The sequence below is a fragment of the Chironomus tepperi genome, unplaced genomic scaffold (genome assembly GCF_022539635.2).
Source record: "Chironomus tepperi strain 1889 unplaced genomic scaffold, CSIRO-AGI_Ctep_v1 contig_85, whole genome shotgun sequence".
In the NCBI taxonomy this organism is placed as follows: Eukaryota; Metazoa; Arthropoda; class Insecta; order Diptera; family Chironomidae; genus Chironomus; species Chironomus tepperi.
Window position 1 is genome coordinate 6,826,374 of NW_027226207.1, and position 20,953 is coordinate 6,847,326.

Genomic DNA, 20,953 nt, shown 5'->3' on the forward strand with positions numbered 1-20,953 from the left:
TTTAAAAACTGTTCTGCTGCTTACCTTCAAATTGTATGGAATTTATATTGTGTATTAAGACAACATGTATGTGTACATATGGATTTCTTGTTATGCTTAGACTTAAAGAGAGAAGAAAATAAATACGTAAATATGTGTTGTGGATAGACAAGAGTGCACCTATTGCTTCCTTTGTGGGGAATTTTGGACAGAAAGTTTTTGGGGAGTTTTGGGAAGTTTTATGGAATATTTTGATAGTTGACGCCAGAATAGCTTGTCTGTTGATTGTTCCAAAGTATCCAGACATATCCAGGCAACATGGTCATGTGATTCTGAGATGATTCTGGATTTAAACCGAATCTAGGACCATGTCAGACTCACACCAGCATGGGATCGAATTTTAGATCGATTAACCGATTTTTGAGAACTTATGTAGCCTTAATGAGTGAACATACAGCAATATTTGACAGAAAATGTTCAATGACGTCTTAATTCCCCTACCAAGTTGTAACCTGAAAATATTAATGCACTTTCAAGTGCCTGTTTGAGTTAAGCTTGGTTTTATGCTTCTAAATGTTCAATAGAGCACTGCTGCATAGTCGTATCAACGATAACACATTAGGTTCTCTTCATGGGTCATTTCAATCCATTTTTACCTCGAAAAATGTATTTTGCCGTACTGTGCAACTCGGGTTTACTTAACTCTAGCTTCATGACTGTCTTGACTAAGACGGTGTTTATTTGGAGCCGTTCACTAATACTATAGTACTCTAAGGAGGGGAAGAGTAGCTCCATCCAAGATTCCATCCAATATTCCATCCAAAATTCCCCACAAGGGTATCCCAAACCACACAAATCAACCTCATATGAATGAGTTTTCAATTTGACGTTATGAAAAATGATGAAATAACAAGATTAGACATTTATTGTTATACACACTATTTTGCATATGCCGATAGTAAATACAATTCATACCTTATTTCTATATTTTTCAGATCCACCACAAATCTACCCATGGATGAAGAGGGTACATTTAGGACAAAGTGAGTATTATGTGATTTTCTAATGCATTTCCCCAAATATGAATAAAAAGCGTAAATTGAGTATTTGCACAAACATTTATGAAGCATACACAAGAAATATCGATCCATAAAAGAAAAAGAAACTGAAAGCGATTAATCAAATTCAGAATAAAAAAAAAAGTTTAAAGAACACCTACGGACAATTTATAAAAAATGTGTGAATTGATTGGTACTTGTTGTTTCAATCAGCAAACATCGATTTTCTTCTTATCTCAACTCACATGACTGTCCGATAAATGAGGGAATGAGAATATTGAGAAGATCTGTTTATTTTTTCAGATCATCATTAACATCATCATTTCATTCTCACACATAAATATCTATTAAAATTTTTTTTTGTGTACAATATAATTCCGCATCTAGTGTGATGTGCGAGAGATAAACAGCATAGAATCTTTTACATTTGTTTATTTTTTTTTTTTTTATTCTGTGCTCTTTTTTGTTAAATAAATCATTTTCGAGGGTCATTCTATTTTAAAAAAATATATTTTGGAATTGGGGAATTAGAATGAAAGAATTTGTGGGAGAACTGACGGAATTTGGAGTTCTGGAGAGTTGCTTTGTAGAATTTTTGAAGGTTTTGTGATTAATAATTGTCATATTTAGGTGAATCCAGGCATTACTACTTAACCGAGCGGATAAGTGACAACTAATCACTAACTGGACAACTTTAGCTAGTTATATTCGTCTTAATATCGGTCACATACCCTAGTATCGGTCATATGCTCTAATATGTGTCATATGCCTTAATATCGGTCATATTCCCTAATATCGGTCTTATTCCCTAATATCGATCATATTCCCTAATAACGGCCATATGCCATAGTTTCGGTCATATCCCCTAATATCGGCCATATGCTCTAATAATATTTCCTAATATTTCCCCATATTCACTATGACCTAACATCCAAACAACCTCAATTCACTCATTTCTTGACTGAATTTTTGACTCAAACATTGGAGATTTATTTATCTGAAATATTTGAAATTTATTGGCATTTCTATGGATTGTCTTGAATGCTTTTTTTTTGTTTGATTTAGATGTGGCTTGACGCTGATGAATGTGTGTTGATGATTGAAGAGGTAAAGACAGGTCTTTTGAGGTGAATTTGGATGTTTGGATCAATATGGATTGATTTTGTGATGCAGATTTTAGGTTCTGTGTAAAATTGATCAAATGAAGCCTATTTAACTCAAAACTGTTTTCATCGAACGTTTGACAAGATATGAGTCGACTTCAAGCTAGAATCAACATTTTATGCAATTTTTTTTACGTTTGGTCTCAGTTATCAGCATATTACAGGCATTGTATTCCATTTTCACTTTAAATATGATTCAAAAATGCTCAACAGCCTCTAATCACATCACAACCCAACGACATTGTCTAAAACACTCGCAAATCTCCTCAAATATTCATAATAAACTTCCCCAACCATTTAAGATTCCTCGCTAACCTTAAAAAATTCCATAATTAAGCGAAAATTCAATCAGATTACCTCACATTTTCAGCACATTAAGATAAACAAGATTCTAAAGAAGAACCAATTTTTAATGCTTAAAAACCTTATTCTTATTCATGTAATTAATCCTCAAGCACGTTGCGTACAATTTCTGCAAATTATCATCCATTAATTTTCATCTTTTACTTCCTATCAATAAAAATTACTTCATCAATGGATTTTACATTACAATTTTAAATTATTGGATGATTTTGCATGCAAATTGTTTGTGTTGGCTGGTTACAGCTATAAATAAATTATATATTTTTCTAGTAAATTTCATCTCCATAGAACTGTCAGGTGTAAATTGCAATTTAATATTTATTTGAATAAAAAAATCATCAATCTTTTTTTGTGTGAAATTTAATTATGGATGGAATATGTGAAGATAGTTTGCAATGCGGGTCTGTGGATGTGTTGAAGTGTATTGTGAATTATGGAAATTTTGATTGAGGTTCTTTGGAGGTTTAAGAAGATTTCTGGGGTGTTGTTCAAAATTTAGCTCAATTTGATCCAAATTTAACTCATATTGATCCAAATTCTATTCAATTTGATCTAAATTCAGCTTAAGATTTGATCAAAATTTAGTTCAATTTGATCCGAATTCAGCTCAATTTGATCCAAATTCAACTCAATTTAATCCAAATTCAACTCAATTTGATCTGAATTCAGCTCAATTTGATCCAAATTTTGCTCAATTTAATCCAAATTCAGCTCAATTTAATCCAAATTCAGCTCAATTTAATCCAAATTCAGCTCAATTCAATCCAAATTCAGCTCAACTTGATCCAAATTCAGCTCAATTTAATCCAAATTCAGCTCAAATTGATCCAAATTCAGCTCAATTTGATCAAAATTTAGCTCAATTTGATCCAAATTCAGCTCAATTTGATCCAAATTCACTTCAATTTTAACAAAATTCATCATAATTTAGCATAAAATCATCTGAACTCATAGAAATTTTGAGGTTATGTCCCAAACAATCTTCAAATTCTGCACTTCATCCCATACATTCCTCTCTATACTTACCGAGTCACCCAGCTTTTTAACTCCATACAAAAATAAACTCTTCACAAAAAAAAAATAATTTCCCAGGTATTTATCATAACAAACAACGTGCTCAGTATGAGCAAAATGTTAAATTGTGCCTATATGCGGATGAATTGTTTTCTCACACAACACACACCAAAAAATAAATATATAAAGAATCTCCCAAATGGATAGCATCACTGTACTTCTTCATACTAAACGTTATAGATATATTTATACATAAATGTTACATTTTCTAGCCAAACAAGCTCGTCTTGAACGTCGTTTTGGTGAAAAAATATTTTGGTAACACTTGAGTTCCACGCTTGTAAACAATTAACATGATCATTTACATGGTTTGCATACTCACATTCATGTATATGATGAGCAACAAGTTTGTATTCATCTTAAATCGTTGATTTACATTCTTTTACTCTATGTTCAGTAGTTTACAATTTACAAGTACTTTAATAAACAATCTTGATGATATGTACGATGAGTGACATGAAAGAACTGCAATTCTTCCTCTTGTGGATACACATAATGAGTTGAATTGAAATAATAAAATAATGCACTTCTGTTGGAATTGTGATTTAATTTGACTTTAATGACATCGTAGATTGAATGATAATTAAAGACATTGCGTTTTGTGGAGAAAATGGAGTGGAAGGGAGGACAATGAGAGTATTAAATGTGAATAATTGCTGGTGTGTGGGGAGATAATGAGATGGATAGGGGGGATATGAAGCGCATTTTTTGTCATTTGAGGGTTTTTGAGTCATTTGAAGGATTGAGGGGGAGTATGGGGTGTTATAGAGCTGTGACAGGTTCCATGTAAGTCAAAATAGTCTAAATTAGGGTTCAATCAATTACTGCAAGCCTGCATTTCCTGCAACTCAAATGCACAATCCCTCAGACTTCAACTGTACCTTGTCCCTCGTCCAAAGCTGCTAGCTTGCATTTTTCGCATGCAGGTCTGGAGTTTTGGGCAATTTCTAGTCTAAGCATCCGTAATTTCGTCGATCAGACTAATAAATGAGCTTAAAACTCCAGCTGGACTATCATACCCGAGCGATACAAATGAAGAATTCATTTGACGTCCACAAAGCTGCCAAAATAAGCGACATCCATTTTGGTATCAATAATAGAGGTAAGTGGAGCCTTAAAAGCAACGTAGCGAACCTTGTTCGTTTGTGTCGCTCGAATTAAATACCAAAACGATAGAAGATTCAACGCCACACCTAAGCCAAATCACCTTAAACGCCATTTTAAGTGACATTCCTCTAACTCACCATTTCTAAGAACTAAGAACCCCAATTATGAATCTTAATTCATCCAAAACATCAAATGAGCAACCTTAGTTCTTATTAAACATTCTAATTTTATGCAACAATGTTGATCTCCAGCCCCTTAAAACCAAAAAAAAAATTATTATTCATGATTCTCAAAAAAAAAAGAGCAGAACGCAAGAATTTAGAGCTAATTATTCAAATAGACATAACGCCATTTTTCATATCCAAAATAAAATATTTACAAAAGGTATAACTTGAAGAATCTCTTTTTATATAATTCGAAGTTACTCAAGTGAAACCACGACGTATATGTAATGAATGAATCTCCTCTCTTTAATTTCTCGGTACTCTGTTTGTTTGTCTGAATTATTCTGAAGTTTATTTTTTTTTTATGAAAAACGCATAGCAATTAAAAAAGCGAATTTTAATTGTTTGTTTGATTTGTTTTTTTTCGAAATTATTTTCTCTGCGTTCATTATACTTTGCATCAAGGGATGGGCACTCATACTTGGTTGTTTTTGTACATCACTGGCCATATAGATCAATAGTGATCCATGTAGAGCTCAAAATAAACTTGAATTTTATAAGAAGTCGAGTCTTTTCATACAAAATCTTAGACAACTTCGAGCTCTAGATTCATGACCTCCCTGTATGTAGATTTTGGCTGAAGATGGCTTCACTAGACAAATTCCCGTTACTAAGTGCTATACAATCTCAATCGACAGCTTCTTTCCATTAGTTCCGTGTCCTCCTATTTGCTCTCTTACCATCTAAAAAGTAAGACTTAAATCCCTGACTTAATGGAACTTCCATAAGTCCATATAACATTCCCAGCTCATCTAAGCACTTACTTACCTACTTACTTGGCCAAATCGCATGAGAGCCAATTGATGAATCCAATGAAAGCTGGATCTGTCTTTAGATAACCTCTGCAAGTTTCTAATTCCCGGTACTATTGGATCGTTGCTCGCACAGTAATCCCTTAAGCTCTTGGGTCATCCAAACACTAAAAATTATCCAATTTCACAATTTTCCAATTGAATGTCTAAACCTTGATTTACATACCACAAAGTTTATAATTGTAAATGTATTCCCATGGCATGAATAATTATATGTCTTGCGATCCCTATAAATTCGCCACGCAATAATTTGCAATTTATTTGTATGAATATTTATTATCTTTTTTTGTTTGAGGAACCTACAATAGGGTAATTTGATGATACTTGAACTATATTTCAACTAGGTATTTTAACTTAACTGGAGGAAAAATCCATGATTTGCAAATTAAAACGTTCAGAAGGCTGCAAAGGTTCCTTCATGTTATTCTTATGTTTTGCCTTTAATTTGGCTACTTAAGAGTACTTAAGTGACTAAGGCATGATCTAGTTGAGTCTTTTGAGGGGGAGATACTAGCTTTGTTGGCTTAATCAGCTATTGAATGTACTCTTGGCATTAAGATACACCAGATCATTGATTGTTTTAGGTATCTTAGCCTTATAAAGTGATTAAATAATGCTTATTGATGTTCGCTTGCCGTTCAGGTCAGTTGTGATCAATTGACATCTATAACTAGATCTACCGCTGGCTTCCTTTTGTCAATTGTTATTACCAACCGCAACATTGTCTCTATCAACAGCCTACTTCCAAGAAATAGTTCAAGAATAAGCATAACAAGCTTGTCATCATCAACTTACTCATTTGCATCTAACATTGTCATAAAATCAATTTAAATCAATCTATTTCATGATTCTCACAGCCCAACTCATCACCTATTCATCTATAAATCAACAGTCGTTAATGATTCCAGCTTCTGTCACCGCCCATCTCCTATAAATGCGCTATTATCACCATTATTACATTCCAATCATCTCAACAATAAAAAGACCTATCCAAACTATAATTATTATGGAAGCATGTAGACTCTAATGTAATTATTATTCGCGTAATTTCTCACAAAATAATGATTAAAAAAAACTTGAAAATCAAGTAAAAATATAGAGAAGATCATCAGCATATGCATAGCCAAGAACATGATTATTTTATAAATGCAAAATTTATGCTAACAAGGAGGGTCGATCTTATCTATCATGCGATGAGGAAAATTGAAAATTTTTACAGACTTAATAAGAAAATTTTTTCATTCATTTTAAAATCATGATAATTTCGGTGATGTTGGCGACATTCCAAAATAGATGATGAAAATATATGCAGAGAAGATGAAAATTTTTTTTGCAAAGAAAAGCACTTTGTCATGTCTTATTCTATTCCTTTTGATCTAATTTTAATTAATTGTTGAAGCTTATTTCTTCATTAGTACACATGCGGTTGATCCATATATGAATTTACTTTTTTTTTGATGTGGATGTTCAGTTGTTGTTGTCTTTAGTGATTTGAGTATGAAATGTGGAAATGATGTGGAGGAAGTGAAGATCAATTTGTGGTTTGTGATGAATTAAGAAATGAAAAGAAAATCGGAAAAAATTCAAATTTCAAAAATTAAAATTCAGATTTAAAAAATCAGTTAAAATTTCAAATTATCTAATTATTTTAAAAATTCTAATTTCAAAAATTTGTTTAAAATTCCCTTTAAAATCTTCAAATCTAAATAACTCCATTAAACCTTAAAATGCGCTCAACATCCCAACAAAACCCAAATCAATCCCCACAGCGACATACTTACAAATGTTGAATATAAACTGAGAATAATATATGAGTTATTAAAGGGTTTAGTAAATTGATCAATATATCGACAAGTCCTATATACATGAGAAGTCAGAAGAAAAGAAGAAAAAAAAATCTTTCGAGACTTAATAAATTACACGTTTTATGCAAGACACATACACACAATCTTTAATAGCATATTCATTTTTTTATTCTTTATAAATATTAACATCAACATCAGCCTGGATTTTTGTTGTTGTTGTTATTATAACCAAGCTCTTATTTTGCTCCCATCCAGCCATTCAAAATCCAGTAAATTAACCTTTATGCATAAAAAAGTCCTCCAACAGATTTGCATACTTGCAACTGTTTTTTATTTTATTTTACATTCTACTTTTGCTTGTTCTTACAGCATTTTTTTAAACGAGTTTTTTTTAACTGCCTCAAATCACCTCACCTACCTCTCACTCTTACGAATCCATTCATTTAATGTACATCTATAGGCACACTGTACTACACTCATGTTGCCTCTTTACATATTTGTTGTGGATAATTTTTTGTATTTTTTAATTTTTTATGTTATATGTTGGATGAAGGGGAAAAGCAAGTAAGGAAGACTTGGGTGATGGAGTTTTAGAGACATTTTTGGGTAGTATAGCTTGGTGGGTAATGACTTGATCGTAGATCTGTTATGTAGTACACAGATTGCTATCCACTGCTCTAACTAATGATTGGTATATATTGGGATGATGCAACTTGTAACTACGTTACAAACCCTAATAAATTGCAAGAACTCAGTCTGTTTATCATTCAAGCTGTGTTTTATAGTACAGTCCCTCTCAATTTCACTTCACGGTATTCAAGTCTGAGGCTAGAAGCTTTAAGTGAGTCACGATAATTAGGGAGACCCCTTTACTTAGTAGATAATGATGGCATTATGGTCGACTTCAGTCAACTTTTCAAAACAAAATTTGAGTCGACTTAGATACCAGAGCTCCATTTGATAGTAGACCTCAATGTCAATATGCTTGAAGCTGATTCAACTCGACTACGAGCTCTGTCTGATACTAACAGGAGCAAAAAGCTTTGATAGCCAATTTTTGGCATAATGTAGCATTTTATTGATCCTATTGAATAGAACATAAACGCATATAATCGCGCAGCTATGGACCTTAAGGTCTGCAAAGCTAATGTTTATTTTTTTTATTGAATAGACCTAATACCAAGTAAGTCTAAAAACTAATTTTTGAATACAATTAATTACCTTAGATCCTAAATGACTCCCTAAAATCACATATAAGACAAACTGAACCTCCACAACCTGAAATTTCTCTCCAAAAATCCCGCTCACTCCAACATTACAGTCGAGATTTCATATCGCTAAAAAAAAATATAATAATTACAATTATCCACATAAAAGAGCGCAAGTAAGAAGAAAAAACCGGCAAAAAATTACAAAAAGGGGCGAAAACTATGTCTTGACAACGTCTCTCGACTGAAGGACTCTCTCTCTCTCTCTTTATTTACTTATTAAGTAAGTGTAGTAAAGTAAATGTGACTATGATTAAGTTCATTATTATGAAATGTAAATTATAAAAAAAAGGAAGGGAAAAAAAGATGGAGAAATAAGCAGGCATACGTAGGTTGGTGTCATTATGAATGAATTTAAATAAAAAATTGTTGTTATTATCGCGAGTTTAAATATTCGTTTATTTTATATTATATATATACATCCACATACGACATTGATGTAGGGAAAATTATGCAATGTCTGAGAACTTTGCAGCCATGATTTGTAGCTTGACTCATACCTTTAATCTACAAAACACTTTGTGACAAACCGTTATGATTTCCATCATATGGTGAAATTAAGTCATATGAAGTCTTCATCATTGATAGTTAATGAAACATAAGAAATGTGTCTGTGATGACTCGCTATTGTTTCATGATAAGATGATCTTAATTTACTTTCCATTGTGTTATGCTCGAGAGATCTTAGTTCGGATTATAAAAGATTTTCTAAAAAATTGATTTTTAAAAGTCGTCTTCACATGCGAGATGCACAAACATGTATGGTTAATCTGTGAGAATTAAGATTTGGAAAATGGATTTTCATCTTTTTGGCAATTGAGTATGTTGATGTAGATGTAGATTTGTCAAGATAAAAAGTGGATTTTTGGGGTAATTTGTGAGATTTTTTTATGATGTAAATCTCTTTTGTAAATTGATAGATTTAAAAATGTAGGGCAAATGTTTGGGGATTTTAGTGAAATGATAGGATTGTAAGGTTGTTCTAGGCAATGCTGTTGAAATTTGAAAGGTTTTCATTTTACAAAGTTGGAATTTTCTTTCAAAATGCCGAAAATCCTAAATACTAGAGTCATTTAAGCCATTCATCTAAGTCATCTAAGTGACTTAGTGGACTAAGTGATTTAGCTTATATATTCCGAAATTCAACTGATATAACTAACGATCATGGGTTCAAATCTCATTAATATCACATGGTTAGTAAAGGCATAAGTTAGTCCATTGCCTCATTCATAGATTGTTAATAGCTGTAGCTACATTTCTACAAATCTACTAGTTTCTTATGTCCATCACTTAAGCCTTTAGTGTTCCATTAATTTTTGAGATTCTATTTTCATATAGCAATGATTTTAGTTGCTCAATGCCTGAATAAGTGATTTTCTTACCTTATGATTCCTATTCACAGTTAGCTGTCTATCCATTCGGCTATAATTGCCTTTTAGAATCAACTACATCAGACTTAATACTCCAAACAGCCTGTCCTATATAGACACAGCAACCAATAACTCTCCAACAATCTTATCGTCCATCAATAGCTACTTCCAACATTCGCATTCAAAAAGTTCTAAGAATACATTAGAATTCCACTGTGCTGAGTCACTTCAACTTCAATTCCCATAAGTTTAATTAACCTCAATTTCAAATCACGATATCAAAATCTATGCAATGCTAAAAGCCACTCAATTAAATCTACATTACAGCAAAAAAAAATAAATAAATTAGAAATCCAAATGAAATAGATCTGAAATATATTAATTGCAAGCTTCATATTCAATATCAACTTAGTTTTATAATAAACATATGCGACCTTCCTTCCTTCGACAAAAATTTCTCATAATTATTCATTCCTGTGTCTAATTCAACCTCACCATGAGTCAAGAACAAAAGGACTGTCTTACCCTCTTCACGAATTATCATCAATTGATTTTAAATCGACTGTCATTTTGAATTTTTTAAATATTATTCAATAGACATAAAAAAAAAGAGGGAAGTCAGCGGTGTGTGTGTCTGTGGATCGATCGAAGAATAAAAGAAGAAGCCAAAAAAAAAAAAAATGTTCACCTATTAAAATTCTGAAAACCAAACTTTCCTCAAATAAAGCAATAAATCTTGATGATTTTCGAAAAAATATAAAAATTATATAGAAATAAAATGTGATCCTTAAAAAGGTTATTAATGTGACTTAGAGTGAGATAGACTGAAATGGTAGAAGTGTGTTGGATGAGATAGAAAAATGCTAGGAAAACTTAAATAATGTTATAAATTATCATGTGGCTTTTTTCTCAAATAGATCCACAATATATAGCTCTTGTTCGCTTACTCACTACGACTACGGTGTGTTGTGTTGTGCTAAAGGAGCAAGAAGAAATACCTTTAAGAGGTAGAAGAGTGGTTTGAGAAGTTGGGAAAGGAGGTTTGGTTGGTTTAGAGCGCATTTTTTGGGATTTATGAGTTTTTATCTTTTATAAGAACTCTTGGAAGGAAGCTGTCGATAGAGATAGTATTGCACTTGGTATCGGAAGTTGGCAAGTGGAAACCAGCGATAGAGCCAGCTTTAAGCGACTCCTGTGGTAGTTCATGGATCGCAATTGATCTGTACGACCAGCGAAGTAAGTAAGTAATGAGTTTTTATCAGTTTATGCTGATTTTAAGAGAGCTTAGCCAGTACTCCTCAGCATTTTAGAGTGCGACACACTATTGCAGTACTTTCCAATCAATGCTTCGCTGTACATAAGCTCATTGGATCTCAATCTATGCTCCACGACACCCTAAAGTCGCATAGTTAAGCACTAAGTTCACCTGAATCCAATTGCATTCCCATACCTTTCCAAATTTACTTCCCAAAGCCTTTCCACTCAATTCCAATTCCAATTCCAATCATCAAAAAACCAGTGAAACTCGACCACCTTCGTGATGCCCTCAAACCCTCGACTTTCCTTTCAATATGCCCCAAAGGCCCACTCATGAGAAACATTCAAATGACACGGAAATAGACAAAACAAATTCTAAATTATATACAATTTCTATTCAATTGTTTTATATAAAATGCCAATTCAGATCAAATAATATATCATTGACTGTTCAATCGATCATGAACTTTTTGAGTCAATCGTGTTTGAATTTGAATTATTTTTCTATAAAAGTCACATGAAGTTTTGAAATGTAATTGTAGATTTCAATAATATAGGAATAGTTCAATATTATTGAGGATTTGATGAGCTGGAGGACTTGTCACGAAAGTTGATGATCTCAATTTAGGATGAATGGGTGGATGGTGAATTGGGAAGTGATTTGTGGTTTGGAATGAGTGGATATTATTGTAGATGGGTTCAAATGGGTTCTGTATTTTAAGTATTGAGTGATTAGGTGAGAGTTTTTGGTGTCTATGACCTGGGAACCATTCTCAGTCTTTCTGCAGTGTCTATTTAATCTTGTAAATTAGAATTCAGCCTCCAGGTCATTGTTAGCTTGGTGTAGAGCCAGATTTAGTAAGAATCTAGAACCAAAATGCCATTTGACTGTCATAAAGCCACATTTTTGGCATTTTAGGTCTGAATACGTCAGTTACTATTATTTGTCGTCAATAGAGCCACTCATATAATTACTGGATGGTTTACTTAGAGTGTCTTCTCAGTATCGATTCCTTAAACCCCCTAAAACTGCAGATTCCATCCCAAACCCCTAAACAACCAGACACTCAAGACAAAACAAACACTCAATCCCTCATCCAACAATCCCAAAATACCTGCACAAAAAAAAAATAGAAATTTTCTCCTTTTTTTTGTCTTTTTTTCATTGAATAAAAGGAAGATCTTCCTTTCCCTTATGTCATGCACCCGAGACAACGACGACGAGGGTATTTTCTATTTCGTGTGTGTAGTTTTAACCTAATAAATAAAATAAAAATTGTATAATGATTTGATAAACACCCTAGAGTCGGTGTTTTGACTTGAACAAAATTTATTTCTTTATTTTTTTTCTTGTTCTTCCTTTTCTTCTCATTGCATTTTTTTTAATCTTTCTCAGCTTGCTGCTTCTCTTTTTTTTCTCGTCTTCTTCTTCAGCTTTTTTAACATTTTTTTATATGTTTCATGCTTGTAGATAGATAGAAGCATTTTTTATGCAACGGTTTTTTGTCTCCTTTCTTTTTATAAAAATAAGAATTTTTTTAAATAAGCATATGAAGGCATTTAATGCTATTATGTGCAGCGAATATCCTGCTGAAAATGAGAATTTGTGCCAGATGAGCTTGAATGCATTTTTTTGGGGGGCGAAATAAAAAAAAAAGAGAAATTTTTTTTATGTTTTGAAATTTTCATGGTTTTTAAATTTTTCAAGACTTAGGAAGGTATTTAAGGGGCTTAGAATTTTGAGAATGTTTAGGAGATTAGAAGTAGATCATGACATTTACAAATTGAGGTGTGAAAAGTTGGTAGTTGAGGGGTCAAGAGGAGGTATTTAAGAAGGAAATGAGATTAAGAATTGGAACTGTAAATGACATTAATAATGAGAATTCTGGGAGCTTAGTTTGACTGGTAGCTAAGTGGGCTAGTGGATTGGTTGTTAGGTATCTGGAAAATTGCATAAAAGCATCAGCTGCTCTGTGTTTAGGATCATTTTTACAATTTGAGCTAGTCATTTAGTTTAGTCAATTCAACTTGAACTTGTGCAGTGGATTTTCAGTCAATCTTTAGTCTTTCAAGTCAGATCTTGCCAATTTAAGTAAATTTAATTCAACTTTGGTCCGTTCTTGGCAATCGAGTCAAGTCTAGTCAATCCAACTCCATTCTAGTCGACTTAATTCGATTTCAATAGGACTCAAGTATATTTTAGTCAATTCAAGTCTACTAAATGTCGAATTCTAGAATTTTGAAGCTAACTTGAGTCGATTGAAGACAGGTTTTATCAATTCTACACAATTTAACTCAATTTTGGTCGACTTCATTCTAATTTAGTCTATTAAAGTCGACATTAGATTGGCTCAATTTAAATTAAGTCGTTTGCAGGTGACTTCATTTGAATCCGGCCGAACAGATTCATTTCATCTTCAATCGAGTCTATATTGAGCTCTTACTTCAATATTTTAATATAAATTCATCAGTTATGTATGAAAATCCTGAGTTACAAAATCAATTTATTAATCCAATGACTATAATCGATTTACATTAAGTCATAATTCAATCGAATTAATCTTCTTAATAGTCATCGATGAATTTTTTTAAAAATAATATTATTACTGTGAAAATATTTTATGCAAATAATATTTTACCGAATTGTTGTCGCACGCCTAGGTTTTGAAATGATGTAGAGAAGATGAAGCTTCTGAATTGATATATGATTTCCTTTTGTTATGAATTTGCACTTTTTGTTATGAAATTTATTAAGTTATAATTTTAAAAATTGTTTAAGCCATTGATGGGCAAACTTTTTATTTTAGCGACATACGTTGCAAGCATATTAGTATGCCGCGGCATATAGATTGCTCATCACTGGTCTAAGTGGTCATTTTTGATTGATTTTGGCCATATCCTGTCATTAGTGGTTTGTAAACAAATTTATAATATTTCTCAACAATCTTGATGCAATCAAGTGATGCAATATGGCACATATTGGAATCAAATCTAATAAATCCTCAAAAATACCTCAATAGACAGTAAACTGATCAAATACTTAATTTTTGCCTATTTAATGTCCTATTTAATGTTAATTCAATTATCACTAACTGCTCTACAAATAGTAATTTAACTACTATTTTACATTAAGTAGCTATATCCACTCAGGATCCATACAACCTGCTTCAACTCCATAAATAACCACAACCAGCAAGTAGACCGGCAAGTGACTGGACTCTATAAATTAATATAGTCCATTAAAACTGACACCAGCTATGCAATTTCCATAAAAATCCAATAATTCTTCAAAGTCTTTAAATCAAATTCATAAACTCAACTTGAATCTCTCTCTCTCACTCTCTCATATGAGTGGATAATTAAATCTAAATTTACACCTAATTTCATAGCTATTACAATATTGTTTTGTTGTTGTTGTATTATTTGAATGGGATTCCTATAAAAGCATAAGCAACAGCCGCCGTAGTAAGAGCAATAAAAAAGTAATAATAACCCTCTTAAGAGTCATAAATTATCCATTTCTAAAAAAATTTTATATTTACCACACAATCATCCCTCTCGCTAGCTGGAATCCCCTGTTAAACTATGGACGAGATGTTTTTTTTAGGATTTTTATGTCTTTTTAATTGTTTTTGTGGTTGGATTGAAAACAAATATGACTTTTGAGGGTTGTTAAAGTCGCTAATAAATAATAAAATTTAAATTTTCATCAGCATGTAATCCCCCTTGACTTTGTAATGATATTAAATATGAATTAAAATGACAACATTAATAACACTTTCACTTTAGTTGAATCAGCGAGATGATTGTCAGCTTAAGGAAATCACACCAACTTTCATTTACAAATTTTCAATGATTTTTTTTATTGCGTTGCTTGACATGATGCAGAAAAGCTTCTTTGTTGAGGTGAGATGTGTGAGTCAGAGAATTAGTGTGAGTCATTGAGGAGAATGGGGGGAATTTAATTATTTAGGTAGGCATTATGGCTGGCTTTATTGCTTGGCAATGGTCGATACTAGCTGCTTGTCAATAGCTGTTCCTACTACCTGCTTATTTCAAACAGACCATGAGTTCTTAGGGCGCCAAAGTGATCTCTGAACATCAATAAGATTAGATTTGAATTCTTAGCATCTATATGTGATTGTAGCTATAGCAATTGAAGTTTTAGGAAGTTTTTTCGCTTACCCGAGCAGTACAATGCAGCAAACAGTTTGAAACCATAAAAATGGGTAAAAATCAGTCATCAAGATCAGTTGTTATGACATTTCTGTGTCTTATCGTTGAAATAATGACGTAGGGATGTCTTTCTTTGACTAAGGCACATTTGGGATCATTGTAGTGCAGTGATGAGCAACCTGTGTGCCGCATCACACTAGTGTACAGCCAAAAATGTTTGGAAATGCCATGTACTGTATGTCGCATTTGATTTTTAGTCGAGACTTGCCACCAATGCAATTATCACTGTTGTAGCGAATAAAAGGCATAGATTTTGGAAATATGAACTGTCAATTGAGGTTTTTGATCCCTAGATACCCCCTCCTAGCATGCTATACTCCTGAGCATCTAGAGCATGCATCTAGAAAATTCCTATCCAAACTATCATAAAACCTAATAAACTAAGTCATTGAATTTATTCCATTTAAATATCTCAAATTTATATACATTTCATCCAGCTACTGACTCAATATTTTTACATTTAAAAATCAGCTACAATTTAAATACAATTGTAACATTTCCAAAAAAAAAAAATAAAAAGACACAGAGCATATTTTGCATACCGTCTGATGTTTTTATCTCAAAGCTTCTCTCTTTTTTTGTCATATGTCAGTACACATTATGGAATAAAAGAGACGATTCGATATGCAAAATTGACAATTCATATTGTTATTTAAATCAATGGACGAGGCAAGAAATGAAATATATAAAAACAAAGACATTGACATGCTTATTTCAATCGAAAAACGTAAACATGATTTACTATTTATAGTTTCTTCCGGATTTGAAGATGCATAAACATTATTTTTTGGTGACTCTACAATATACAAATGTTGTGAACATGACATCATGAGACATAAGATGAGCTTGTTTCGTCATGTGAAAACAATAAATTTGCTTAAACAATGATGATGATCAAGATTGTTTGTAGGGGGGTCCTTGTGGGGGTTTTGTGGGGATTTTGGTGGATTTGATGCTGATTTTGTGATTTGAAATTTGAAAAATTAAATCTTAATGAATTCAAAATTTATGAATTTAAAGAATCTTTAAAGAAATTTTTAAAAATTTAGATTAAAATTGTAAGATTAAAAATTAAAATTGTCAAAATTCAAAATTAAAAACTTTAATTTAAAAATTTATAATTATAAAAATTGAATTTTGTAAATTCAAAAATTAAAAAAAAATAAGTTTAAAACTAAAAAGTTTTAAATTGAAATTTTCAAATTGAAGATTAAAATTTAAAAATTAAAGACTTATAAAATTTGAAATTTAAAAAAATAAATTTTAAAATACAATTTCAAAGTTAAATTTTGAAATAATTTAATCTTAAACTTAAAATTTAAAATGAATAAAAATTGAATTGAAAAATTTAAAAATTTGCCGAAATTCAATTTAAATTCAAATCTTCATTAAAATTCAAAATTTTAAAATTTCTTTTAAATTTCCAAAAAAAGTTCAACATACAATTCAAATCTCCCAAAATCATCGCATGTGTCCACTCCACTTTACAGGAGCATAAACACAATAAAAGATAAAAAAATTTGCATTTATGCAAGAAGTCACTTCCAAAAAGCCAAACAAAAGGAAGCATGCAAAATTGAAATTTTCATTCTTACTGTGCAGATTTACATGCAACGTCATCTTGACCTCATGATGCCATTCTCAAATTTTTTATTTACTGCTGTTAAGAGAAATTACACATCTTTTTGTGTCTATTGCTCCAATTATTTTTTCGTACACAAAAGAAAAAGAAGGCAAAAAATTACCTAAAAAATACACAAAAGAATCTATTTTAATTTTAATTTTAAGAGAAATTTGAGAAACAAAAAAAAAAAAATTGGGTCACATAAGACAAGGAAAATAAAGTAAGGAACAAAAATAAGTCACATGTTAAGACATGCTTATGGATTGGCTAGAGTTGAATTTGTGTTGGTCCAAAATGATTTCAAATTTAAAAGAATTTGAAAGTTGAAATTTAATAGAATTAATATTGAAATTTAAAAGATTTTAAGAAATATTGAATACTGAAATTTGAAAGAATTTAAAAATTGAAATTTAAAAGAAGTCAAAAATTGAAATTTAAAAGAATAAAAAATTGAAATTTCAAAGAATTTAAAAATTCAAATTTAAAAGAATTTTTAAACTCAAATTTAAAAGAATTTAGAACTTGAAATTTAAGAGAATTTTAAAATTGAAATTTAAAAGAATTTTAAAAAAAATTGAATTTTAAATGAATTTAGAACTTGAAATTTAGGAGAATTTTAAAATTGAAATTTAAAAGAATTTTTAAAAAAATGAATTTTAAATGAATTTAAAAATTGAAATTTAAAAAATTTTGAAAATTCAAATTTAAAAATTGAAAAGATTTTCAAGTTTTTAAATTTAAAAAGTGGATCAATCAAATTTTCACCCGAAGCTCCCCCAAAAATTGTCATTCAAAATAATACAAAAAGAATCTCGTAAGTTCATAAAACAAAAGCAGTAAAAAAGAATAATTTTGTGCAACAAAAAAATTCCATAAGCATTGCAATTTGCATAACAAAAAAGAGAGAAACAAGGATAGAGACAGTCAAAAAAAAGAAGCTCCTCAGCACATGCATTGACATATAAATAATACATGAATGACATCAGAAGAAATAATTTCTGCAAAAGCCTCAAAAAGAAGGTACAAAAAGATTCAGATGAAATCAATCAAATGGCGTTTTATTCAAATGAGATGATGATGATATTAAATATTTTATATATATATATGAATAATTTGCATTGGACTCTCGACCCGCTCAAGGCTTTTGAATATGATACTTAAATGATATTTAATCATTGCAGAAATATGCAAAAGAATATTTGTTTTGAGGAAGGGAAAATAAAAAAAAATACAAAAAAAAAAATTGTCAGAAATTAGTTTGGAAAGCTTGAGTGAGGTTGCGGGGATGTGGCGCATCTGCTGAGCAACTTGAGGCATTCTTAGGTTGATCAATGTTAATTTTGATTGAGACTAAGTGCAAATGACGTCCAGCTTAACAGAGGTTCAGCTTTACTGACGTTCTGCTGGACTGAAGGTCAGCTTAAGTGATGCTCAGCTTGAGCCTAACTTAGGCTCGGCTTGATTGACGCTAAGTTTATCCAAGCTCAGCATAATTGAAGTTCAGGTTACTTGAAGCTCAGCTGAACAGATGCTCAGCTTTACTGATAATCAGCTTTACTGATACTCAGCTTAACTGATGCTCAGCTTAACTGATGCTCAGCTTTACTGATGCTCAGCTTTATTGACGTTCAGCTTAATTGATGCTCAGCTTAACTGATGGTCAGCTTAACTGATGGTCAGCTTAACTGATGCTCAGCTTTACTGATGCTCAGCTTAATTGACGTTCAGCTTAACTGATGCTCAGTCTAAGTGATGCTCAGCTTAATTGACGTTCAGCTTAATTGATGCTCAGCTTAACTGACGCTCAGCTTAACTGATGCTCAGCTTAAATAACGCTAAGATAGCTTCACTGAGACTCAGCTTATCTGATGTTCAACTCATCCTAATTGTGCTCAGTTTATAGGTAGTATTTCGCTCAGTTTATAGGTAGTATTTCGCTCAGCCTGACTAACAGTCATCCTACAGCCAGCCACTCAATCCAATACCATACCTACCCCACTTCTCTACAAAACCTGCACAAGAAACTGCAGAAAAAGAAATAAATTTTACAGCTTAAACGCCGAGAAAAAAATAATAAAAAAATATATATAAAAATTTTTAAATACTCAACTCAACGTGACAAATTATCTCGCCTCAATCATTTGACAATTAAGAATGACTAGTATGTGTTTTAACAGCCGCCTTCTTCCGATATTTATCCGACAACGTAAAGATGAAAAATCTCCGTACGTATCTATATGCTGTATAAAAATACTCTCACTATATCAGTTTTTTTTTAAATAAAATAAACACAGTGTCAGTGACTGTAGAATGTTAAGCATAGATATATATTTTTATAAGTGTTCGTTCCTGGTGGTCACATTTAAAATTGTTTACGGAATGCCGTCTTCAATCAGCATCAAAGATGATGTTGGGATCCAAAAAAGAGTCACTAAGTCACTTAAAAAAATGTTAAAAAGTACAAATTACTTGATTTACTGTCGGTTGACTTACGTGACTATGTTCTCATGTAATTTATGGACGTCTCCTTTCTCCTTTTTCTTCCTCTCCAGAGAGAGTCTTTTTTTATATTTAATAAATCATTTGTTAAATTCCTTCAAGTGTGTATTTAAGAGGTCTAAAGATAGACACATTATGAACATGATAAGAATAAATACTTACATGTTTTTTTGGGTAGATAAAGGTGAGATAAGAAGCCAGAAAGTGCATAAGAAGACGAGAAAGTGAATTAAAAAGGTATTTTTGAGTCAGGATGGTAATTAATGGAAGCTTCATAACAACAAGCATGTTATTTAATAAACATGAATGATTAATGGGGATATGGGGTGGGTACTTGTTGGGAAGTTGGTACTAGAGATGTTATGAAGTCAAGTTGACTCAAATCAACTTTTACATTCAAAATCAGAGTCGACTTCTAGCTCTGGTTGGTGTTGATGATGGATTTACAAATTATGAGAAATTTTTTATTGAATTTTGGGAATTTTTAGCTTATAATTTTGAGTTTTGGAGTGGTTTGGACTTGAATTCCCATTAGACATTGAGGTTGTAATGTCAGGAAGGCCATTTGAACTGTGATAGCTCATTAGAGAAATTGGACAAATTCAAAAAGGACTGTATTCCTTGCTTGATGCTGTTTTGTACCTTAATCTAGCTCTTAACCTATATAAGGAAGGTAATGCATTTTGTTAGGTCACAAAAGCAAGTTTCTCAAAGCTAGAGTCAGTAGCTATCGCAAATTCATACTCTAGACAGTAATCTTTTCATAAGAACTTGCTAAAATCCCATTAGAAGCCACTGATCTCATCAAACATTACTAGGCTTATATCTACTTACTTAATTCTTACTTCCTTGACTGAGGCGCACGAGGGCCCATTGTCGCGGGATATGTCTGAAGACAGCTCTATCCTTCAAAACCTTCTGCCAGTTCGGAATATTAAGGACTCTAGTGTCCTTTTCAACACATTCAATCCTTATATCTATATCTAATGATATTCTGGCTTTGAAGTCAGCACTCTAGCAATTTTTAAAAGAGTCAAAGCACTTCTTAAGAGAATCTCAAGACCCACTAACCCCATACTTCGTCCACATAATCACCAATCCCTTCATAATCCTC

At 31.7% G+C, this 20,953-nt stretch overlaps 1 protein-coding gene across 1 annotated transcript in view; it reads left to right on the top strand.

Annotated features, from left to right (window-relative positions):
• The window catches only part of Scr (Sex combs reduced), a 59,938-nt gene that overhangs the window by 14,886 nt on the left and 24,099 nt on the right, over positions 1-20,953 (top strand). Inside the window, exon 3 of the mRNA XM_070634586.1 lies at positions 975-1,022. Coding sequence (XP_070490687.1) covers positions 975-1,022 — 48 coding nt within the window. The remainder of the gene's footprint in view (positions 1-974; positions 1,023-20,953) is intronic.